Source organism: Cornus florida, unplaced genomic scaffold, assembly GCF_030987335.1.
Source record: "Cornus florida cultivar Cherokee Brave unplaced genomic scaffold, ASM3098733v1 CherokeeBrave_3.0.0_Hap2_Chr11, whole genome shotgun sequence".
Taxonomy (NCBI): domain Eukaryota; kingdom Viridiplantae; phylum Streptophyta; class Magnoliopsida; order Cornales; family Cornaceae; genus Cornus; species Cornus florida.
This window is the reverse complement of record NW_026775581.1, coordinates 85,627,445-85,653,796: the sequence shown is the minus strand read 5'-3', so window position 1 is coordinate 85,653,796 and position 26,352 is coordinate 85,627,445. Positions and strand designations below refer to the sequence as shown.

At 37.2% G+C, this 26,352-nt stretch overlaps 1 protein-coding gene across 2 annotated transcripts; it reads right to left on the bottom strand.

Annotated features, from left to right (window-relative positions):
• Positions 1–759: 759 nt before the first annotated feature.
• Positions 760–23,544, bottom strand: LOC132284724 (bZIP transcription factor 16-like). Of its 2 annotated transcripts, none has more exons than XM_059786854.1 (13): positions 23,176–23,544; positions 22,511–22,626; positions 22,348–22,404; positions 22,158–22,232; positions 21,123–21,212; positions 20,967–21,026; positions 20,691–20,860; positions 19,802–19,856; positions 14,282–14,324; positions 13,921–14,189; positions 1,859–1,936; positions 1,644–1,769; positions 760–1,217 (listed from the first exon to the last, which is right to left on the bottom strand). In XM_059786854.1, exons 2-13 carry the CDS (start codon positions 22,583–22,585, stop codon positions 1,101–1,103), a joined length of 1,215 nt encoding a protein of 404 aa, XP_059642837.1. In that variant the 5' UTR covers positions 22,586–22,626; positions 23,176–23,544; the 3' UTR covers positions 760–1,100. The 2 variants fall into 2 exon arrangements, with proteins under 2 accessions (XP_059642837.1, XP_059642836.1); XM_059786853.1 differs by having other exon boundaries at positions 23,185–23,544.
• Positions 23,545–26,352: the final 2,808 nt, after the last annotated feature.

The following is a 26,352-nucleotide window of genomic DNA, read 5'->3' as shown; positions in this document are numbered from 1 at the left end:
TCCATCAAGTGAGTCGTACTATCACATCTAACGGTTGGGAACCTCGGGGGTATGTACCTCCAGATATTGTAGACTTTCATCCAAAACATATAAAAAGTAAGTGTAATAAACCCCAAGTTTGATTTGTTACAAACTTCTTGTGTTTGTAATTACGTTTCTATCCTTATATATATATATATATGTTTACTTTAATGCAATAAACATATTTTTTAAGGATAAAATTAAAATCTGAAAGTTACAAAATTACTGATGTAAACATTTTTCATTGCCACCGTTTTGACCACTAACGAAATCTCAAGAGAGGAAAGTATAATTTAACAAACAAGGGATAGGTTAACGAAATTTCAAGGAGATTAGTGTAATTTACTCAAAAATCAAAGAGGTTACTTGATTTAAATTTGACTAATTCAGGTAGATATGAATACTTCCCACTCCAGAAGGTCAGGAAAAAAAAAACCCATGATTCAGCTAACATACACACTTATGTTATTCATTAGGGTAAGTCGAAAGCTGAATAGTGTGTTGCTCTCCATTGTCCTTGAAAGCTCGGCTTCAAATTTTCACCTCTAACTTCTAATCTAACATTTTTGTCTTGAAAAAAGTAAGAAATAAATACCTAAAATTCTTGGTGCTCAATATTCACATGCTTCACGCTGGAGCGTTTACTTAACATAAGCAAAAATGAATGTAGAAATCCACCCTCCAATTCACCCGGCTCAGTTCAATTGATTCATTAATTCATTGTTTTTGACAGAGTCGAGCATAAAAAATTGTACATCACATCCAGAATTTCATAGTCTATTCAATCTCTCAGTATAGCATATTCATCAACCGCTATTAATACATTGTTTAAATAAACCAAATACTACCCATTTTAAATGAAAATTAAGTGAACAACACGGAAGCAGCTCTACATAACACCTGGGTTCTAGACCTTTAAAAGATAGGCCAGATACTATGGAAATAGATAAACATATCCTGAGACTAACAAAGGGTCAGCTTTATCGAATTCAAAACTACATGTTAAGTAAAAGGACTTCCTGATATTAATAAGTTAGGTTAAGCCCTTGAAATCATTGAGCAGCAAGGCAGCTGGAACTTCATTGACCACCCTGCACAAGCTCTGTTTGCCCAGACTGTTGAGTGTCATTGCCCAAACGTTGGTCAAGCCTGCCGGGCCTAGAGTCGTCTTGCCCAGGAACTTCTCCAAGTCTCTCCTGCAGCAAATTCAAATTTTATGAATCACAGCAGTAAAGATGTTCCGGAAAGGATGGTCACCAATTGATTTGTTTTTCTTTCAAAAGAAAATAAAAGAAAAAATAATGTAGAAAACAGATGTGTTAGGCAAACATCTAAAAGTACTAATTGCTTTTCCAGATTTAAAAAAAAAAAAAAAAACCAATATATGGCGACCAAATTAGCCACATATTTGTTGTATTAGAGGGGACCGGAAGGAAGGGGATTCAGACATTGTGAAAATAAAATAATTCCATGGAGTTCAAAATGATTAATTTAGCTTTAACAGCATTTGGAAAGACATTATTTTGCGACATATATACGACTCATTTTCTTCACATCCAAAGAAATGGTGCCATTCTTGGGGGGGTGAAAAGATCTTGTGGGAGGCAAAATATAAACATCACCTTAAGAGAAGCGTTCTGTGCAAGAAGCTGATCATACTCGCTCCTAATGCGACTCAATTCTGATCTAAGAGTTGCATTTTCATCCTTCAAGGCTTCGGCACGTTGGGCCAGCTCATCACATTCTGCCTGACTCACAAACACACAATAGTGTCATAGAGTTGTGTGATGCAAGGCAGCCAGAAAGGTTAAACCAACTGAAAGGAATACTCCGTTACCTGCTTTCGCAACCTCGATCTGCGAGCGGATTCTCTGTTGGACTGCTTCCTTCTCTGTCTTTTAAGCTCTCTTTCATCCTAAATTGAAGAAACATGACGTGTCAGCCAAGATAATTATAATAATAATAAATTCAAATGATTCAATATTTGAGAGAAGAATCATGTCATTCCATATGTCCAATATCAAATTCTCACAAAAATAAAAAAAAAATAAAAAAAATAAAAAAAAGACAAGTGACACTTCTGGAAGGAATAATCTAAAATCCATGAGAGAGTAGTTTGTCCCAGGATTATAGGCAGACAGCACAGCATCATGGTATACAGAATACGATTATTCCAGAGAATTTTAGCAAGGTGATCCATCTACTACTATTACTGACTGATTTGCAAATCAGGATTAGTCTATGGAACATGGTATTCAAAAAACCCAAGGTAAAGATCAAAAAATGGAACTTTGTCAATAGCTACAAATTTCATAGAAGACTCCCCCCACCCACACACAAAAGTGACAAAACGGTGCCGGCAAACAAAATTCATGGTCACCAGATGATGGCCCAGCTGATGATCCAAGTGTTCAGGAGTCAACTTTTCTGTTGGGGTTCTTGGTTAGAACTAGTCACAGATAAAGATATTATGTATTAAATCCAACATTACAAGACACAACTCAATAAGAAAATTACAATACAATCAATTTGGAAGAATTTTTTTTTTTTTTTTTTTTTTTTGATAAGTAAGAATTGTATAAAAAATGTTCAAAAGGGGAGTGCATCCCAAATGAACAACAAAACGCAAAAAAACCTCTAAGCCTTCAAAGAGGCCAAAAAAAACGACAATGGATCTATAACCTCTTCCTGAAACCCAACAAAAAATAGTGGAAACAATGGAGAACTTAAGAAAAGAAATAGGTGACTCTTTTCCATCAAAGTATTTCCTGTTCCTCTTGAGACAAATGCACCACCAAATACAAAGAGGCGTAGCCCTCCAAGCATCCCGGATGTGAGCCCCCACAGGACAACCTTTCCAAACCTCAATCATCCCTCTAGAAGAACAGGCATGAACCAAAGAAAACCAAATAGACCAAGCATCAAATCCCAACATTCCTTGGCCAAAGGACAATGCAAAAGAAGATGATCCACTGTCGCTTCATCCCGAAGACACATGTAACACCGATTAACCACCACCTGATTCCTCCTCCTCAAATTATCCTGAGTCAAAATCTTTCCCAAAACAAAGGTCCAAGCAAAGAAGGCCATCTTAAGTGGAGCCTTAGAACGCCAAACGGCCTTCCACGGGAAAGGACCTTCAAGCTCATGAGTGAGACACCTGAAGAAGGACCGAACATCAAAGCAACCTGAGCATTGGGAGCCCAAATCCAAACATCAGAATCTCTAACCGTAACACCCTAACGATACAACACCTCCAGAAGACGGATGGCATCATCAACTTCTCAGTCCTGAAACAGACGCCCGAATCGAACATCCCAAACCAATCTCCCATTATCAAGATGATAACAGTTGACCACCCTGACCTGCCTATCCGTAGCAATCCTGAACAGTCGAGGGAAAGCGGGAGCAAGAGGAAGGTCCCCACACTAGACATCCTCCCAAAATCTAATCCTCCTGCCATCCCTAAGACGAAACCGAACATGATTGGAGAAATCAGCCCAGCCCTGTCGAATAAACTTCCAAACCCCCACACCCCTAGGACCACGCACCTCAAGAGAGCTCCACTCTCCTCTACTCTCCCCATATCTGCTCACCACGACCCTCCACAGCCAATGCCTCTCCACCCCAAACCTCCACAGCCATTTCCCAAGGAGAGCTTTATTGAAAGCCACCAATCTTCTAAGCCCCAACCCTCCATTCCGAATCGGCCTACAAACTTGCTCCCAACGAACCAGGTGAAATTTAAACTCCTCCCCTCCCCCCCAAACAAAAAATTACGCTGCAAATGCTCAATTCTCTCCGCCACAGAAGAGGGAATCTGGAAAAGAGAGATAAAATAAGCGGGAAGACAAGAAAGGGTACTCTTGATCAGAGTCACCCACCCCCCCAGAAAGATACTGCTTCTTCCACCCCGCCAGCCTCCTCTCAAACCTATTCACAACTGGATCCCAAACCCCCACACACCTTGAGGGAGCTCCCAAGGGCAACCCTAAATAAGAAATGGGAAAGGAACCTGTACGGCATCCAAGAATGCTGGCAAGCATCTCGATGTCAGGGACGTCCCCGACTGGAACCAAAACCCTTTTTCCAACATTCACCTTAAGGCCAGAAACAACTTGGAACCAGATCAAAACACATTTCAGATATCTGAGTTGGGACACATCCGCATCACAAAGCACTAAAGTATCATCCACAAACATCAAGTGTGAAATCTCCAACTGACTAGCGACATCCCTGCCCACCCGAAAAACTCTCAGAAAACCGAACTCCACAACCCTCCTCATCAACCTAAGATCACAAAGAGGAACAAAAAAGGGGAAAGCAGATCTCCCTACCTTAAGCCCCTCGAGCTAGTGAAAAAACTCGACAGAGCTCCATTCACAAGCACGGAGAAACGAGCACTGGAAATACAAAAATGAATCTATTTGCTCCATCGCACTCCAAACCCCATCCTCTCCATCAAATAAAGAAGGAAGCTCCAACTCACATGATCGTATGCCTTCTCGATGCCCAACTTACACAGAACGCCCAGAACCCCACTGCGCAATCTGGAGTCAACGCACTCACTAGCAATAAGAACTGAGTCCAGAATCTGTCGACCTCCCACAAAGGCATTCTGAGAGTCAGAAATAACTCCATCCAACACTTTCCTCAACCTATTAGCAAGAACTTTGGCAATCAACTTATAAATGCACCCCACCAAACTAATAGGGTGGAAATCCCGAAAATCCAACGCCCCCACTTTTTTGGGAATGAGGGCGATGAAAGTGGCATTCAAGCTCTTCTCAAAAGAGCCGCGCGTGGAAAGCATGAAAAGTGCCCATCACTTCCCCTTTGACCACCTCCCAGCACTCTAAAAGAAATCTCATAGTAAACCCATTAGGTTCTGGGGCTTTATCCCCGTTACAACTCTTTAAAGCAACCAACACTTCCTCTTCAGAAAAAAGCTCCTTCAGACCAGAGCCCTCCTCACTAGAGAAAGAATCAAACTGAAGCCCCTCAAGCAAAGGTCTCCACCCAACAGACTCTGTGAAAAGCTTCGCATAGAACTCAACAATAGGGATGTACAAAAGAACCGGAACCGTGGAACCGAAACCAGAACCGTGAGAACCGGTACCGTTTTACCTGTTCTCACGGTTCCAGTTCTGGTTTTAGTCCCGTTTCTTAATTTCAGAACCGTGTGTGTACGGTTCCAGTTCCAGTTCCAGCCCGTGGGAACCGGTAAGAACCGGAACCGTATGTGTGTGTATATATATATATATATAATTATATATTTAGTTAGTTTAAACTAAAGGCCTACAAGCAGCCACGTGGGTAATGACTAATCCACAAAACAAAACACAAATCTGAAACCTCATCTAACCATCTAAACCAATCGCCTCCATCTCTATTCTCTCGACTCTGAACTTGCCCTCTCTCTATTTTCGTTCTTAGATCTGAACTTGCCCCCCTCTCTCTCTCTCTACAACTACATACTACAAAATCTACAAGAATCAGAAGTTCGAAACCCATATCGGCATATCATTTCAAATTGTTTAAAAAATCAAAACCCATTCCATAGCCTGCTGTTCCAGTTCGGGTTAGCAGTGGTGATGATGATGATGATGAAGCCATGGTTTTGCGAGTGTCTTCCCCTCTAAAACTTAAGAACACGTCATATTCAGATCCACGCAATGATGATAATGATGATGAAGCCGCCGCCATGGAACCTAGCTTAATTATGAAAGAGCTAGAGACTTATCTGGAGAGCAACAAGAGAGTGTGTATTCTTATGTAATTAGATGGCTGTTCAAATCTTAGCAATTTCCTGGCACTATACATAAAGATGGGCAATTTGCTTATGTTGCGACTTTCCACGAAACTTCGTATCCTTTGTTTGGTACTGTCAGTGACAATAATTAGATACAGGTGATGCTTAAGCACTTTAGGTATTTGGTAACAAAATTTACAATAAAGACTTGCCATAAATTTACGAGGGATGCTACACTATCAGCCGCTGTCTCTCAACTCTCAAGCCCCATATCTTTCAGTTTCCATCGCTGCTGTTCCAGTTCGGGTTCGCAAGCTTCAGCTGCTGTCTCTTAACTCATGGTTAACGGTTCTCATAGAACTGAACCGGTTCTACGGTTCGGTTCCTGTTCGGTTCTAATCTATACGGTTCCGGTTCCCTATTTTAGGAACCGTTGTGAACGGTTCCGGTTCCGGTTCCAACCGGAACCGTGTGACCCCTGCTCAACAATTCCCTTGCAAATGTCATCCTCCTTGCACAATAACTCCCCTTCCACCCGGATTCTTCCAATATGATTGCCCTTTCTACAGACGTTAGCCAAACGATGGAAAAACTCCGTGTTCCTGTCGCCTTCCTTAAGCCACAAAGCACGAGACTTTTGTCGCCACGAAATCTCTTCCACGATAGCAATCTCAACAAACTCCGCCTAACATTCCACCCTCTTAGCCTTCAAGGAGTCCGGCAGGACCCCTGACCCTCCATCCGGTCAATATCAGCAATTTCAGATAAGACCCGATTCTTCCTCCAAACAAGATTCCCGAAGACCTCCTTGTTCCAAATTTTGATATCTTTCTTAAGAAGACGCAAGTGAGCCGCAAGCAAATGACTTGGGGTACCGACCCCCCCAACCCCATCCCACCATAATCGGACCTTATCCAGAAAACCCTCAGCACGAAGCCACATATTCTCGAATCTGAATGGAGATCGCCTTCTACGCAAACCACCACAGTCCAACATCAACGGAATATGATCAGAGATAGGGCGACCCAAGGTAGCCTAAACAACATCAGAAAACTTCTCCTCCTAGTCTCCCGACACAAGGAATCTATCGAGCCAAAAAAGGGTAGGAGGAGAACGTCCACTAGACCAAGTAAAAGGCCCTCCCTCCAAAGGCAAATCGACCATCCCAGAATCATCAATGAAAGCCGAAAAGGACTCACGTCCATCTTCCCCCCGTCGATCTCTCAAATGGAGAGTGGACAACATTGAAATCCCCTCCAATACACCACGGCAGCAACCAACGCCTACCACAATCCCCCAACTCCTCCCATAACAACTGCCTCATCAAATCCTCCGTAGGACCATAGACACCCGAAAAGACCCAATGGAAACCATCCTCCACCATAGAGAACCCACGTGAAACAGAGAAACTCCCAATCCGAGAATCCAACAAAGACACCCATCTGCTGTCCCACAAAACAAGAATACCATCCGAAGAACCAGTGGCATCTAAAGCACACCACTCCACAATCTCCTACCCCAAAGGCTTCGCACAATCAAATCCGTCATCGAAGCAATCTTGGTTTATTGCAAACACACCACATGACCTCCCCCTTTACGAATGACCGACTTCACCACTTTCCTCCTCACCGGGTCATTTAGACCCCGCACATTCCATGACATAATTTGTAACTTCATAGGGAAAGAGTAGCAAAATCAGTCCCTTTCCTCATCCCACTGTCCCTCTCCCTAGACCCCCTATTCCGTCTTTCATAAGTAACAAGGTCCGCAGATCTCCGCACCTCCCTCTCACTTGCCCCATCCTGAACACCACCTCTACATCCCATCCTTTCCAAAAACTGTGAATTGAGGATATCATGGAACATACTCAACACCTCCTCCATTCTCCCCTCAAAAGACACTCCCAAAAGAGAGCCCACCTCCCCCCCTTTTCTCTAGACCACTCCTCCTCCAAACCTTCCCTTCCTACAACATCAGCAATACCTTCCGAACAATCCTCTTCCGATCGAATGACAGCCAAAGGAACATATGTCTACACAGCCTGCTCAGCTCCTTCCCACTAAATCAACCCCAGCTCCCCATCAAGAGAAGAACACGAAACTCCTTCCCAATCCTCAAAGACAGAGGTGGAGGTGCACAACCAGCCATCGAAGTCCCAAATTTCTCATCATAAAAAATACCCCCTGGCTTAGTCTGAAAATCTTTCAACGCCAAGTGAACCCGTAGTTCCTTGATCAAAGCAGCAGCAAAAACATCATCCAAACTTATCTGCACATCACGTCCCACACAGATAGTGACACCCTCCTGCTTCTTGTCTGGAGACCCCAAGGAACCCAACAAACAATCCTGACTTTCACCTTTTTGATCATCCAAACTCGTCTCCAAAGCTACCTCAAACACCAGAGACAACCTTTTGGAAAAAGAGGACATCCCTTCCTTCTCCAGTCCAAGACACCACTTCGACACCCCACAAGGAGGAGTAGAAGAAGAAGAAGAAGAAGAGGGACGAAGAAGAGAGCTTCTCGGCTGAGAGGTGGACTTACCCGGAAAGGAAACGGAATTGTTATTCAACACCCATCTTTGCTTCTCCTTGCATGACCATCTCTTTCGGAATGCAGGAAGAAGAATCTTCTTGTTTTTCAGCCGGTGACCCTACAGAGGGAGCACCTCATGCCGTCCGTCCTTTTTAAAACCAGAAGTCTTAAGAGCTGGTCCATCAACTAAAGAAAGAGGCCCAAACTTGTTGGCCACCTTCAGCCCAGAGTCAATAGAAACAAAACGAGGCCCGCCCTTCATACCACAGCCCAAATCAGAAGGAACACAGAAATCCTTGCCAACCTGGGCCTTCTTATCACAAACTTATGTTTTGGCCTCGACCCACTGTAGGCCCGTGAGGAGACGAACTATCAAAACAAGGCACAATGGCCCCAACCAAGGGCCCATCAGTACAGGAGGACTGGATTGTCTTACAAGGTCCAACATTTGAATCATTTGACACAAATGTGGATACAGCTGTATCCCACTGCGAACGGCCAACTCAAGAGCGCCAACCACGTGTCTGGTCCCCATCTCTTCCCCACCCACGCGTTAGAGGAGCGTGGAAGCCACCTCGGTTTCTTCTCCGATCCCCAACATGAAAAACCGGTAGACAGTCATGACCTCTGAAACCACCCCTCTGAGAATCCCATCGAAAAACATGCATGCCACGATTAAACGATGAAGAAGAACCTTCATTCCTTTTCTGAGTGAAGAGTCTTTTGAAACATTCCGTGTTGCGAACCCAAACCTTATCCCTCCACGCCTTCCATTTCTGAAATTCAAGTTCCTTCAGCAGATGCGAGCCATCTCCTCTTTCCAAGCTGTCCGTCGTCGAAACAAGAACAGGGTGCTTCCCCTCCCGAACAACCACTTTATAGCAGAAGCAATCATCATGAACAAAGACAAAAGGAGGGCAAGCCCGACCCACCAAGACCGTGATACGGACTCTTTCAGCATCCTTGGATTCATCCGCATCAACCCAAATAAAGCCACCGCAGAGGTCACCGACCGTCACAAACAAAGCATGGCTCCAAAGGTGAAGAGGGAGACCATAAAGCATAACTTTCTTCAGCCCTTTCTCCTTCAAAACCTCGGAGCAACCCACTCTAAAGTTCCAAGACTCCACTCGGAGAGTGGCCTTGCCGCAGTCCCGACGACCCTCCTTGAGCACACGATCTGCCTCCGCCGGAGAGGGGAGACGAAAAAGGATCAACGAATCCGTCAAAGGCAAAACCACCACTTCAGCTGAGACCTTCCAAGCCCGTGTTGCCCAAGCGGCGATCTAAGCCAAATCACCCACTTCCTTGTCAAACTGACCCACCAAACACGATCGCAGGTCCTCTTTCCTCCTACCAACCGAATCATCATCCAAGAAAATCGAAGGACCTCTGTACGTGTTTGCAGATATGGCAAACCCACCCTAAAAGAGACGAGGTATACGAGCAACCTCCAAGAAAAACGCATAATACACCAGAAATTCGCAACCTGGAATAAATTCCTTCCTAAACAAGTAACACAGTTACTCAAAGCCTGAGACGCGCAGACACTTCTAAGGAGCCATACCCTAGTTGTACACGTGTCAAACACGGACACTTCCGATAAATTTGGACATGTGTCCAACACATCTGGGACGTGTCTATAATTAAAGAAAAAATTCTTAATTTCAGACACAATGCCAACACTTCCTGAAAATGTGCTAACATGTAACTGATAAATATTGAATGTTTGATAAAACTTTCTTTTAACACAAAACAACATATAGTCATTGGAAAAGTCAAATTAAAGGTCTATACAAATTTACATAACACTTGACCACATTTTTAAAATAGAAGAAAGGTTTTATAAAAGAAGCAGGCGAATAGGAGAAGAGTCATCAAATTATGTCTTTATCAACACATGATAGATGCATGCCATTAACCACTATATCTTTCTCTGTGCAACACAGGTGATTATAACCATGTGATTAGTAAGCTGCAAATTACATGTTGCAGTCATAGAATATTTATTTGCTATAAATAATATAGTTTTTATATAGAAATATAAGTTTTATTGATGTGTTCTCACAGTCTGTATCCTACCTTTCAAAGATCTGTTCATGTCTGTATGATGTCGTATCCATGTTCAGCGTCTGTATCCATACTTCTCAAGCTCAAAGCAAAAATTAAATTACTTAATCAATTTCTGTTGAAGGACAACATTATTGTAACAAGGACCAAACTATCCATGACCCATGACAAACATCGCTAATTAGTAATTACAGTCGAATGGAAGTCACAGATAGGAGGTGATGGAGAATGAGTCATGATTCGCACACGAGTTGCACGTGTTTCACTGTTACTTTTGGAGAATAGGCAAAGATAGATGAAATTAGGGTTAATTTTATTAATTTTCCTATTTTGGCATTGTTTTAGCTTTAGGATTATTTTGGTATTTTCATATTTTTGGGTTTACTAGGGTTTGATAAATATTTTGCCTATATAAGGGCTCCTATGTAAACAGACAATATAGCTTTTGATTTTTTACTATTATCGTGAGTTTGAGAACTGTCCGTGTCTTTTCTCCCACACTGTTCTTGATTTTCCCTATCCCTCAGTCTCTCTAGCCTTCTCAATTTGTTTTCTCATCCCCTTCATCTATCTTCTCACCACCTCTTCTTCTAGCCTCATCTCATCTTCTCATTCTTATATATTTCTTCTTTCTGGTTCTAAATCTGTATCACAACAAGCCTACCCATTCTACATCAAGAGGCAAGTGAAGTCTTCTTAATTTGTGATTTGTTTGGAAAGCTTTGATATTTTTCTCTCTTTTATAGCACTGGTTGTAAATTTGAAGCGGTAAATTTAAAGTGGAACCATTGACAAAAGAGTTCATAGATAAGTCAGTCAAGTGCAATGAGCAAGAACGATTGCACCAATATGCTGATTTAATCAGAGTTTAAATCACTATATTAGAAGATAAGGCCCTGTTGGAGGGTCAAGTATATGAGAGCAGAGAAACATGGTGAAAACAATTTATGTAGCTGACCTGAAGTAGTTGGTAACAGACTTCTGAGTGAGGTGTTTATGTGAGGAGTTGGGTACATAAACATGTTTACACCATCTGTTATCCATAGACCAATACTCCATTAATTCTCTTTAAAATTCTTATCCTGTTAACTGCCCTGAAACAAACCTTAGCCATAGCCTATAACCATAAATCATTTTTGTTGTAAAGCTACCACTAAGTCGCTCAAAAGCCTTACCCTACAGTATCTTCTACTGATTTTGGATGTCACAAGTTTCAACTGCTGGAAGTGCCATCAGATTTCTGTGGTCCAAACAAAAAATTAAATTAAAGAATCTCTTGGTTTTCTCACTTAAAAGAATATTTGTACTATTAACCTCCTAATAGAGACGAAAATGAGTAATAAACGATACATAGGTAAACAAGTCAAATAAAAAGAAAGAGGAAATGCTTACAAATTGGTGAATAAAAAATAACATTTGTAGGACCTTAGAACATATCTATGGAGGTGTGGAGAGCTATAGGACATGTAAAAAATGAGTATTGAACCTAACATAGGTAAACAAGTCAAATAAAAAATAGAGGAAGAGGAAATACTAAAAAATAAATAGTGAATAAAAGCATTGTAGGAAATAAGAACATATGTATAGAGGCGTAAAGAACTCTAGAAAACGTAAAAATAAATAAATAAATAAAGGAATGGTTAACAAATTTATTCACAAAAATTGGAGGAGAAAAGAAGAAAACAAGATGGACGGAGAAAAAGTACTATAGTAACAAATTTAAAACGAGTAAACAAATTCCATACTCGATCTCATAAATACATGTAGAATTGTGTCGAAAGTTATATTCGATGAAAGTTGTACGTACGGATTGGAGGTGTACAAACAAGATATCCAGCAACAACAAGAAGAAAAGGGATCGAAAAAATTCTTTCAATGAAGATGTCCAAGGCAGGATTGGTCAACGAAATATGAACCAGAGACTGAACCGAAATTAGGTAGATATACAAAATCATGACAACTATAGAGGAATTACATTAATGGCTCATACATTGGAACTATGGGGAAAGTAAAGATTAAAGAAAGAATAAACAATGTCAGATAGCGAGTTCAAATTTATGCCAATTAAATCCACAATGGAGTCGTTTACATAGTAAGAACAATAATGAAATATTACAAAAAGGAAAAGCAAAGATTTGCACGTGAGAATAAATATGATAGTACCGAGAGACTAAATTTGTTGATACCTACAAAGAAATGGAATTCCTATAAACTTTATTCAAACTATTTAGGATACGCATATCAACAAGAGGTCCAAAGTTTGTAATTTGAACCACATGCGAAAAAAATAATGATTTTCTTATAGAGCAAGATTACACCAAGTATCAGCACTAAACATGATCAGTTCACAACAGCTTTTCCATGGTGCATGACATTTGATGATGGCATAGTTCTTTTGCACAAATATAAGAAAGCCTCAGTACTAGAAATGGAAAATTGAAGCGACACAATAGACTTGAAGCCTTTCAAAATTAGTGCAACTAAAACAAAATATATGAAATGCAAATTATAATGATAATAATTCAAGATCAAAGGATCACTCAATGTAAAAAAAATTTATATTTAGGATCAATAGTACAAAAGAATTCAACAAAATGAAGACAAGCTAGTTGCATTCTGGCATAGCACACGTAGATGCATCAATGAGAAAAGGAAGACTAGTTACAATAGGAAATAAGAGATAAAACGACAGACCAAAGCTAACATCTGATGCAGTGATACGAAAAATCCTTAAGAAACTAGATTTTACAATTGAAGGGGCACTTGAGAAAGTATATCTAAAAGTAAAGAGAAAAGAGGAAACAGTTGCAGTTTATATTGTTGCTGGCTCAAACTGAAAGATCCATAAAGTATGCTTCAACCCCGAGTAATAATGCAAGTATAGGTTTTGTTGTCCTTCATGGACAGAAGAAAGTATGAACAATTACATCCTAAAACTACATAAACATGGCTTGGGGTTAGCAACACATGGAAGCCAAATATGGAATAAAAACTAATGGACAAGGACTGATTTATGTGCCAATGCCAACTAATACTCAAACCCTAAACTCCAACTGAATGAACAAAATGCAGCAACTCATAAGAAAATATCAGTTTCAGAATTTGTTGTTGATTGGAACATGTTCACATAATTAATTTTCAATATACACTAACATCCTCCCTTTATTGACAAAATCATTAGAGAATCACCTCTCCTCTCTAAATAACTGCATAGAGTTGCATCTTATGTCATCATGCATGCCACCCCTCAAATGGCTTAATAAAAGGCAGAAAATGGTCTGTATGAAAAGCAGTAGTCATTTGCATAATTCAAAATAAAGATTCTATGTGCCATAATCCAGAAGGAGAGTGAAATAGAGAGGGAAATAGAAGCTAAGATGGCCTTAAAACCAAACCATCAATGTACTTATAAAAAGTCAGGTACTTATTGATCTTAAACAGATCTTATCCAGTAAGAAACATGACATGAGGGGAAAACAACTGAATTTAAATTGTATTCGAAAAGCATGGTCTGAGAAGGGGAAAAACAAAAAGAAAGAGAACCTGTAGCCAAAGCTGTGATTGAACACTTTCCCGTGATCCAGCAGTGACCATTCCCCCTGCAACTGGAGCAGAAGGTACCTTTCCACGCAGAGCAGGAAGAGTGGGTGAAGTTGCAGCACCCCAGTAGTCCATACCAATATTCAAGTTTGTGGCGGGACCAGAAACACCTGCTGGCACGATGGACACTGTTTGGTTCACCATCGTATGAGGTATGTTTGGACCTCCATTCTGAGAACCATGCCCAGCCCTGCCATTTTGTGATGTTTCGGCTGTAATATAGACATCACTGATACTTTTCATTAATATCGAGGAACACTCAATATAATTACCGCATATGGAAAGAACAATTTTACAAACAAACCTTCCAAAGAATCTTGCCTGCATCCTGATTTCATTTGCGAGTCCTGCATAAAATAAATAAAAACAAGATTATATAATTTTCTGGTAAGAAAGAAAAGAGCAGCACAGGAGAGCATAACTTAGTTACTAAAAGACATTGTATACTCCCATGGTACATATGATTGACACCCAGATTGAACTAAACCAATTTATGAACAATCATCTCCGAAATAAGAGATTGCCTTTATATGTACTGCAATCAAATTGTTGATGAAAGCTTATAAAATAAAGGTCATTACCCATTTTTGATCCCTCTACAGAGGGGAAGGCTTAGGAGCATGGTTTGCCAAACCGGCCGGTTCATGATGGGCTCGGCACTTGCGGAGTCCAAGTCCCACCGATAAATCGATGGGATTCAAGTTCACGTCGAAACTGGCGAACCGGCAGGTACTGCTGGCGAATCAGCCCGCAATTGGTTCAGATCAAATACTCAATACTCAGGCTCATTGCATAAAATGCTTGCTTAAAATGTTAGAAGTGCAACGAACAGGGTTTGAACTTGAGAGCAAGTGAAAAAATAAATAGAGTTTTAACCACCACGCCCTCACGTCTTTTTATCATTCTTGGCACAATTATTTTATTTATTGTATGTTATCAACCGTTTGCACTCTATCTACATATATAACCTTGTAATGCTTAAAATCTTATATATAATCAATTAATATAATAATATATGGTTGAAATAAATTATCTATATTCAACAAATAAACTTTGTGGAGAGGCTCCCACTTTCAAAAATTTTTATTTTCTATTATTTTAATTTTCACTTATAAATGGTAACGTTGTTGTGATGTAAAATGTTTATGGTTCATAATTTCTTGATACTTTGAACTTGTATTGTACTTTTCATTTATGTTAATTTTCAGATTTATTTTTATTTTACTAAGACTTATGTGTGAGATCTTAAAAAATTCACAATTGCAAAGTTAATAACCGATTCCATTACGCCAATTTTGGACCGAGTCCGTTACACCGTGTCCACAACTGAGAACCATGTTTGGAAGAGTTTTAACCTTTGGAATTGTTTTACACAAAATAATTGCTCAGATTTGAACCCACATCCTCATGCTTGTCAGCTCAAGCTTTTACTACTGCATCAAACAATGGTTCCTTACTGATCAAAGCTACTAAAGAAGACATGAAGGGCATTTTCACACATGCATTATTATTTATGTAGCATGACACTTTCTAGAAGGAACCATGTTATCATCCAAACCAGACACCAAACTCATAGAAAACTCCCGTAAACATGTTCAAAGCACCCCATATCCAAAATTTACAACCAACATAGAGTAAACATGCAGAAACAGGTAACTATGTAGCCTACACTTCTTAATACAAATTAAGAGTATACATGTAGAAAGATGTATTCAGCTAGACATATATACTACACATGACAACTATTTATGTCACAATTATGAGTTTCATCTTCCGAGTTATGCAATACACCAAAGTACATATGAGTTTCAAAATCATACATCTACCCAAAATACAAGTATATGCATTAAATATTTGTTTTGTCATGGATTCGGTTAATGTTTTCAAATTTTGCACCGTCAACACATCCAAGTTCCATGTCTGTATTTGTGGAATATAAGTGTAATAAATTAAGGATTGTGTGTGGTGCATGTGTGTATTTGTGTATTATGTCCAGGGCTTTAAGTTTTAGTTGGTTTTCAGAAGTGCTTCTTTAAAATGAGATGCAACTTTCTGCACCATATGGAAAAAAAGAAAGAAAAAATAATAATAATAATAATAAATATTCAACTTAATTGAGAAACTTATTATATCTTTATATAAATCAGATATTTCCATTTATTGTAAAAAAAATTACAGAAATCGTGGCTTAAATATACAAGAATTAAGTCCCTCATTCAGAGCTCTTAACAAAAAATAAAAAGTTTTTATATTTTTCAAGTTGCTGCACAATCTCAATGGAAGTCATTGCAGAATTCTGCAAGATTTTTGAAACACCTACTCGATCTCAACTTTGAACGACCACTTATGTAGAACTAATTATCTCTATTTTCATTATTCTCTTTTCCAATTCTGACATATTCTGAATACTGATTGCTTCCCCTACTGCATTATTGTTGCATTAGTCTTCAGCGAGACCCTCCTGTTGCAGACCATTCCCAAATCCTTCTTTAATGAATCTGAATCCTTGCACTTAGAATTCCAAGAAACCTTAAGTTTTTTTTTCCCCCTGGATGAAACCTTAAGAATTTTTTTCCCCCTGGATGAAACCTTAAGTTTGCCTTGATCTTTAGACTGACAACCCTAAACATGTGTTTTTACAATGTAAAGTTTGATGTACAAGCAAGGACCCATTAATAATTTACAAATTAACCTCTGGTAACACAAATAAATAAATAAATAGGATAATAATATATCCTTGCTCATACTAATAAGACTGATCTTACTCCAGTCAGACACTAGTTTTGTTCCTATATTTGCACCACAAGATGCTTGATTTAAACTAAATGCCATTAATTTTGTCCTCCTTTAATTTATACGTGTCTGTTGACAAAAGAACTAGGGGAAGTATCCTAATTGATATAAATTTTCCATTATTTTTCAACAAGCATTAGAAACTCCTTAAAATGAGAAATTACTGACAAATATACACAAAATAATTCAGTTATTTAACTGTACATTTATTTTTATTTTTTTAAAAAGACACCTACATCAGGTAACCAACCAGTAACCTAAGTGACCCCATCGAGTTAGTAGATGCACCAAAGCACATTAAGAACCATGATACTTGGTATGAAACAGATTTTTAACAAGGTGATCCCATAAGGCCATTTTTCTTGTCCAAGTAATTCTGAATTGAATTAGGCTGATCGTTGAGTACTATAGTCAAAAGCTAGGACATCACAACATCTAAACTACTGAAATACAAACGCTTCTCTACTTAGCAAGTGATTTTAGTTCCCCATGACAACTCTTCAATGAAATTCCTCATTGAGAATAAAAATCTAATATATTAATTACTTTTATGGTAACTTGGGTAGTAATATTTAATCTGATGTATATGTTTTATATTTAAATAATAAAAATATACATAGATTTGATACGTATTATGTTTTAAGTTACTTTATAATATTATGGTAACTTAAGTATTGTTGGATAATCCATTAATAAATAATGGGATGTGCATAATTTATTTATTTAATAAAGATATACATATGTGTATATTTTATTTATTTAATAAAAATATACATAAATTATATACGTAACATATTTTACTTACCTTTTTAATATATATAAAAAGGAAAGTAATTTATTAATTACTTTTATAGTAACCTGAGTAGTAATATTTTATCTGATGTATATGTTTTATATTTAAATAATAAAAATATACATAGACTTGATACGTATTATGTTTTAAGTTACTTTATAATGTTATGGTAACTTAAGTATTATTGGATAATCTATTAATAAATAATGGAATGTGTATAATTTATTTATTTAATAAAGATATACATAAATTATATACGTAACATATTTTACTTACCTTTTTAATATTTTATTTTTTATTTTTTTAAGTTGACTTGGATTGGGAAAAGGGTTAGGGTTATTTTATTTAGCCTATAAATATATAGCTATAGGTTGTAAAATGGGGTTAGAAATATTCATGTGATATATACTGTATAGATAGTGTTAGAGAGGGAAGGAGGAAAAGGAATGAATGAGGAGAAAAACCCTATAAAGAGAAGATCAAGGAAGAAGAAGTTTAACTTTCGATCCGAAAGTTTAAGGCAAGTTCTTCTTCTATCTCTTTCCCTTTGATTCGTGTTTCTGTACATGCCTAGGAAATTCCAGGATTTATTAAACACATAAAATTAAATAATTATGCATGTTTAATTGGGTTAGAACATAGGTTTTATGAAATTGGTTCATATCTGTTCTTGTGTTATGAATTGATAAAATGCATGATTTTGATTTGATTTCTTATGTGAATTTTTACATGTTTAAATTATGTATTTTTCATATCTGTGGAATGATGGAACGTAGAAACATGCCTAGGATTTCTGAACATTAAATAGGGACTAGGTTTGGGTTTTAATAAATTTAAATAGACTCAATCATAATGATGTTTGCTATTTGAATGTTTTAAACAAACGAATGGATTTAATCTTTTAAAATATTTTAGCAATTGAGATTAAATGTGTAGGATGAATTGGATATAGAGAATCCTTATTTAACGGTATAATAAAATATCATCATGTATAAGATTCAGTTTGTGTAGGACATATGATATAGAAAGTTTAAAGAAATAATAAGTCATTCCTATTATGTGATAATTTGATATCATATTTATCATAGTTATTTATGAAATGTTTGATGTATTTCCTTAATTGTTACATCAATTGTTGGATTGTGTGGTTTAATACACCGGTATAGGACGGTGGCATTCTAGGGATGGATTAACTTATCAGTTAAGTCCTACCTATTTTATATAAGGGAATGGATTAACAAAAATGTTAAGTCCTACTTATATTTAAGTCAGGTCAGCTGAACAAGTTGAATGACTTATGGAGGATTAATTTATTATATAAGGGAATGGATTAACTAAAATGTTAAGTCCTACTTATATTCAAGTCATGTCAGCTAAACAAGTTGAATGACTTATGAAGGATTAATTTATACTGGATAGGATGGTTACTAGATTTTATATGTATAAGTATGGTGCCATGATATGAGCTTGAGTCTCAAGATTAATGGTTAGGGCGCGTATATCGCCAGGGATGTGTAGCTAGATATAGTGTAGTTGTGTACCCTGGTAGGTCTAGGTACTCATGCCCACTATATGTGCGTTTTGCATGTTGCCTACTATTCAGGTTGAGACAACCCTATAGTCCAGTGAGGTTCCTTTAGTGTGTATATATATATATACGGACTACTAGTTACTGTTGGATTGACTAGGATGTATACGTGTATCAGATCTCTGCTTGGACTGTAGTAGAGTAGAACTTGTTTGTGGGCCTGACCCACCATTATTTTTCAGGTGTTCGTCACGAGTAGATGTTGTTCGTGCTGAGCGGGGATCATCTACTTCATTCTTCCGATGCTACACAAGAGTTCCTTTATGATTCAGTTTCCTGTTTTAGATTACTGTCATTTGTTTAGTTTGGATTTTCTAGGGGTCCACACAGTAAGGATTCCCGAGTTGTATTTTGGAGGATCAGTTGTATCAGAAGAGTTTATTAATTAATGGACATATATTATGAAGTTTATTATTAGATTAACATTTTAGTTTCTTGTCAGCATTTTATTTATTCTTCTTTATTCTTTTGTACTCTGTGTTCGTTTATTATCAATTTGTTTTGATATCCTCGGGTATTCGGGTGTGGGCCTGGCCAACCCACATTCGGAAATTCGGGGGTATCACAATGACAAGGACCTTTTTCGGTAAATGAAAAACTTATAAGAAGTGTCACATTAGAAATAAAATAAAATGTTGCATAATACCTACATTTTGAGAATTTGCATCACTTCCTTCGCTTGACCCATCACTTGCACTTTCAGCACTGCAGATCCCAACATCGTCAAAGGTAGTCAACACCAATTGATTGGTAGCGAAGACAAAGCAGGTTGTCATTAGATTCAAACGCAACAAGTGGCATATAAGCAACATGGACTTCTCAGTCCCCGAAACAACAATAAGCATAACATAACCAAATTTAGAAAATACAATATAATGGGTAAAGAAAAGATTATCACCAAGTGTGGTTTTCAGTAATCAATGGTGCTGAACTTGGGAGGGGCAGATTGGATACAAACCTAAACTTTAGAATTATTTGTACAAAGTGACTTCTCTCATTATTCAAATCAGGGTTCTCACAATAAAATTATTTTGACAGTTTTTTCAACTTTCATTAAGATGTCCACACTTTTAAGATGGAAATAATAAAGGTGAAAATCATAAAAACCCTGATTGGAGAGGACTTCCATAACCTGCTGCTCCTTTGCCTTCCCAGTGAACCTCTTCCAATTCCAATTGCTTTTTTTGACCTTTGTACCATCTCAAGAAATCCCATTGAGAATAAATAGTTCAATAAATAGATTCTTGAACTCCCAATGAACAGACCAAATGTCCTCATCTCTTAGACTGAGGAATGGGTATGGACTAACTAAAATGGGCCCTACACCAGTGCTGGTCCCATCAATAAGAGGTGTTAAGAGAGTCTAGACCCGGTCTCGGGTACAAACTTAACGTTTGGAATCAATTACACAAAGTGGCTGCCCACAGAACTTGAACCCCCAATTCATATTTGACAATAAAAGTTTTAACCAATGCACCAATCAACAGTCCTTTAAGCTTATCCATGTTCATGCAATTTATCCAATAAACTCCAGCTTACCTTTTAGAATAGACCCCATTACCAGATGCACCTGAGGTTTTGCCCGGTTCATTATCTTTGCCAGTAATCATATTCAAACTGCCCAAACTTCCTTTAGATCTCTTGATGGGCAGTTTTTCCTTCCCCTCAGATAACTTGGCATCCATTTCCATGCTGCCAGGTGCACTAACCTGCATTCAAACTTGTGTGTTATTCTTCAAGTAACACATATGGCCAAAGACATGTTCAATCAGCAGCAAATCATAACATTATGGTACAGGTATACAAATAACTCACAGAAGCATCAGCAATGCCATTAGGAGAAGGCATAGCAAAAGGACTGAAAGGATAAGATCCCTGTTTAAGATTGGAACACGTCATACAGAGTAAATGTCACTCAAACAATGGGGACACAATTTTAAAAAACAACTAAAAAATGATCACAGAACTCACTGGAGGCATAGATGGGTGAGCATACATCCCACCATGGGGATACATTGCAATATATGGGTGTGGCGGCGTACCATAGGGCGGCATAAGATGCTGTATATAAATTTGAAAAATAAAATTAGAATAGCACCACCTACCAAGTAGAAATTTAGATTATAGAAGTAAAATAAGGTTATGATTTATGAATTAAGTTTCTGCACTTCAGCCAAAATATTTGAGGTACTGAACAAGCCCCATCACCCAAGCCCACCCTTTTCCATAACATAGAGAATAAACTACCAGTATGAACCACGTAAAAGGAGAAAGCAAGGGCACAAGGACTTCCAAATGCATGAAATCCTTATTCTAGAGATGCACAATGTAAAAAAAAAAAGGCATGACATGCATGGTTGCTCGTGCACCAATGGAACTAAGTTACCCACAAGTAACTGAGTCCAAGACATCATGATCTAGGCCCGCTCACCAACAAAGTTAACCGTCACTTTTACAGGACACCAACTTTTACAAACCAAGCTCAGATCATTAAGGCTTACGAAGTTATGGTAGTTGTCATGAGTCTAACGTAACTACTCAAAGTACCCAAAAAAATAAAAGAAAACTCCACAAATGATAAGAATATAAGGACACGGGTAAGCTACCCAAAAAAAAAAGTATTAAGGACAGTTTTTAAGATGTACATTTTTAAAAATTTAGCCAAATGAATGTTGAAGTATACTTATGAACAAGCTAGGTTGAGCAAATGAACAAGCTTTAACAAGCTAGTTAACAACCAACTGAGTTTGGCTCTTGGAATGCTAAGGAATTAACAAAATTTGGAAGAGTTTAACATGTGAAGGAGATCAAATGGTGCAGCATCCAGACTCCCACTCTATGCAACATCCCCTTTCTTAGAAACTTAAAAGTAAATTCTCTCTGTTTCATTTTTACCCACAATCAAATAAATTTAAAATTAACTAATTTGAAACATCATTATCATGTGCTAAGATAAATCATCCTAATCCCACTCAAGAAACAAAACTAGTACACAGACATATATACCTGAACTCCCCACATGTAGGGGTGGGCTTGAGGACTCGATGCCAAGAACCCATGGGGAGGCATAGGAGAGTATGCCTGTTTCCAACACATTCCAGACCAGAAAAACGTTAAAATAAAATTTTGAATTTTCTTTTTTTTTTTAAATGGAAAAAAAAAAGAAAAGAAAAATGGAAGGCTTTGACTGTAGCACCTGGAAACCAGACCACTCTGGATTAACAGTGCCAGTGCTTGTAGTCGAAGACTGCTCCTGAACAATACACCAAAGAACAGAAAAATGCATTTATAAATTCTCAAAGGCAATGGAACTATACATGACTTGAAATATAGAAATTTAACAGAACACACAGATTTACCTGTGTTGTAGGTGTCTTCGACTCCTTTGTCTCCTTCATCTCTTTCGTGGGTTTGTCCATCTCACCACTTCCCATGATTCAATTACACCACCAACTCAAAAATTCATCAAACCATCCTGCAATATGAAAACCCTACTAATATAATGCATTTGAAGCAATTTTAACGCATATATATATATATATATATATATATATATATATATATATATATATATATATAATCTAATATGTTTCCACATGAAATCGTTATAAACCAAAAACTACAAAAAGAAATAAATGGATACATGTGTGTGTGTAGATAGAGAGAGCAGTGGTAGTATCAACCCAAATAAAAAATAAATAAAATTTTCCAGGAAAATAAAATTTTCTCCAAACCATCTTGTAATATAAACACTGTTTTATTATTACAACATTCGAATTGATTTTAATGAAAACAATCGTCTCCCATTCATTTCCACAAAAAATATAGCATAATAACTACATCCATAAAAATAAAATAAAAAAGCCTTTCATATATTATGAAAACACATACAATTAGAGTTACATCCATTCCAATAGATAAATTTTGTGCAAAAATAAATAATAATCAAAACCCTAAAAGTGGACAATTTGATAAATATTGAAAGATAATGAGTATAAATACATAAATCTTTCAACTTGATGACCTCAATTACCACAAAAGACGACATGAACTCGCTGAAGTAAAACCGAAATCTGAATCACTGAGTCGACCCAGAGCTTGCACAGCTACTAAAACACTGATTCAGAGGCGATGCCGAATAACGATTACAGAGACTTTGATCAATCCGGCGACAAACCTAGGGGCGAATTGAGAAATCCACAGACGAAATTTTAAAAAATGCCAAAGTTTAGATAGAGAAAGTTAGGGATTTCGGAGGCTGTGAGATCGTCGTAAGGTGCGTCGCTGTCTGGATGATTTGCACAGAGAGCGGAAAAAAAATCCCCAATCAGCTCCGAAGACCAAATCTCGTGGTTTTCAAATCATTGATGATTGAATTGTCTACTCTGACGGCTGTGATACACTGACACATATGGTTTTTTGTATAGGAGGAGTATATTATGCTTTCTGGATTCGGAGCTGGGTCGGATCAATGGTGTGACCTATCGGGCCGGACTTTTGTGAATTTTTATATGCGGGGGGAATTTTATAAATAAGAAAATAAAAATGATAATAAAAATAGGTTAATATATATTTATATACACATTTATTTTTAGCACGGCTAAAATATATTGAACCCCTTCTCTCGCACTTCCCATACCAAATGTTCCTTTATTTTTTATTTCACAAATTCAATTTTATTATTATTTTTCTTTTTTTGGGTAAATTAAGGAGAGGGAAAATTTGAACACGAGCATATTCATTTAGAAATTTGGGTGTTTTACCATTTATTTCGTTTGATATTGTCCCAATTTTTATAAATCATCCACTTGAATTTTTGTACATTTAAATTCATGATAACTTTAACTAATAAAAAAAAATCATGATAACTTCTCGTTCATATAATAAATGTTGAGAAATTATAACAATCCTTGTCTCTTATAACTTTTTTGTTTATGTTATTACTTAGTTATTGTCCTGGTTATAAGAAATATCCAAATTAGTTCTTAAAATAATATGGTAGTCTGAAATTATTAAGTGTGTGTATATATATATATTTACAAATAAGTTATATATATACTAGTATAACTTATATGTGACCACGACGATGATGCTTTATTTGGTTGGAACTTGTTTGAGACCGGACAATTTTGAGGCATGTGTATGATTACATTCGTGGAACGTTAAAGACTGATTTTTTTTTTTTAAGTCGAAGGAAATAAACGAATTTGGTAATCGAAAATTTATCATGTATCCAACAGATAAATTAATAATGATAATATAAAATAAATTTGGTTACCAAACTCAGCACTATAGATAAAATTGAAAATTGTACTGAAATTTTTAGTTGATAATTGAAAATATTGTTGGTCCTCTTATTTTGTAAGTCGCGGTGACCACGACCTTGGAGAAGCATGCAATTTAGGCGAATGCCAAATTTTACATTTGTAAAAGCCACTACTACTTTTCACTATAAATATAGTTAGGGCGAGTAGGGATCGTCCCAAGAGATTGGAGTCAAAGTTGATTGTGAAATCGCTGTTAGGGTTAGTAGGTCAAGTGATCAAACAATTGGTTGGTTGATTAAAGAGCAACTAAATTAAACTAAGTAATTGAATGCAATGGAGAGTAAGTAAGAGAGAGAGAGAGAAGAGTCTTGGGGTTTAGAGATCACTGTCAAATAATGCATTTCTATATTATTAACAAGTGATTAATGAGGGCAATTAGAGTGTTGCAATATTGGTGTGTGTGTGTATTTGGTTGATTCAACAAGTAAGGATGACTAATTAAGTATACATTGTCTAACCAACATGTGAAAAGTACAATATATCTAGCAATTAAGTATATATCGTCTAAATAGCATGTGAAAAGCACAACATATCTAGCAAATCATTGATCATTTTCATTAGACTCACAATCCAAATATAACACAAGATTAGAGACATATGCTACTTGCATTCAAAAGTATAGAGTATCAAACAACTAGCATGGATTGTTGTAACACCCCCACATTTTCCACGCATAAGTTGATCAAGCTTATACACGAAAAACGAGGGATATCAAAAACAATTGGCAATATACAAGCATGGAATACAAAATGATGGAAATAAAAGAATTTAGACAGGAAAGAAACATTAAATAATACAACATCCATCCATCCTTTATTTAATACAGTACTTCATTACAACTTGGAAATCCTACGTCAGGGATCCCTAAATATAACCCTGAGAGTTCAACGTCAAAAGTAAATAAAAACTGAAACTGAAATACTACATAAAACTTCTACCCTGCACTGGATCGTAGGAGTAGATGAGTTCGGATGATGGTCCCACACTGCTAACCTCAGCCTTGAAACGGATACTGACCGTATCCTGAAATAACAACAATGGTGGGTCAACCCCACGAGCAAGTCCTCTCTACTATGACCCAAATCAGAGAATCAAATAAATTAATCATTATGAATCGGATGAGTACTATATCTGTATACATCCTACGGGAACTATCCGATGTATAACATGACCTCAACCAGAATAGACGGTGATCACTTAGACTCACACTAGGTGGTTAAGTGTCGCCTTTCCCTACCCGGGAAATCAGCTATTATACATGGTGCACGGTACTGACAACACAGACTATAACGAACTACACAGTGATAACACCTCGCAAAGTACTGATGAATATACTGAGCATATAAATTAGGCAACACATGCCAACAATATTAATAAAGATACCGAGAATGTCAATTTAGGCAACACATGCCAATAATATTAATAAATATACCAAGTATGTCAGTTAGGCAACACATGCCAATAATATTAAACCACATACCCCGACAGCCACACATCTGTCTATTGCAACGAATGCATAAGGTATAAATGAGTCTAAACTTATTAGCCAGCTCATATGGTTCTATATGGCAACACATCCATATAATATAAATGCGACATAATTAAACAGTCCATTTATTTCCTGAAATGCACACAGCATAATAATCATGGTTTATATATCAATTAACAGTATAAACATCCTATAAGATATCATGGATAATTTATCTGACTAAAACCATGGCCTTATTTAATTTAACAGTAATGTTTGATACCATTAAATACGATAATAACACTATTTATATTTAACAATGTCGTTAAATAAATCACATTAGTATCCGTACTGCGAACGAGCCAATAAATGCTTAGAAAAGATTAATCGGCCATAAGAATAAGTA

Bases quoted from the DNA above. Each gene is read 5' to 3' on its own strand.
- LOC132284724 (XM_059786854.1), bottom strand. From the start codon at position 22,585: ATGGGAAGTGGTGAGATGGACAAACCCACGAAAGAGATGAAGGAGACA. The intron at 22,405-22,510 runs GTAAATCTGTGT...TGTATTGTTCAG, and splicing joins CGAAGACACCTACAACACAG to GAGCAGTCTTCGACTACAAG. The intron at 21,213-22,157 runs GTATATATGTCT...ATTTATATACAG, and splicing joins CCTACATGTGGGGAGTTCAG to CATCTTATGCCGCCCTATGG.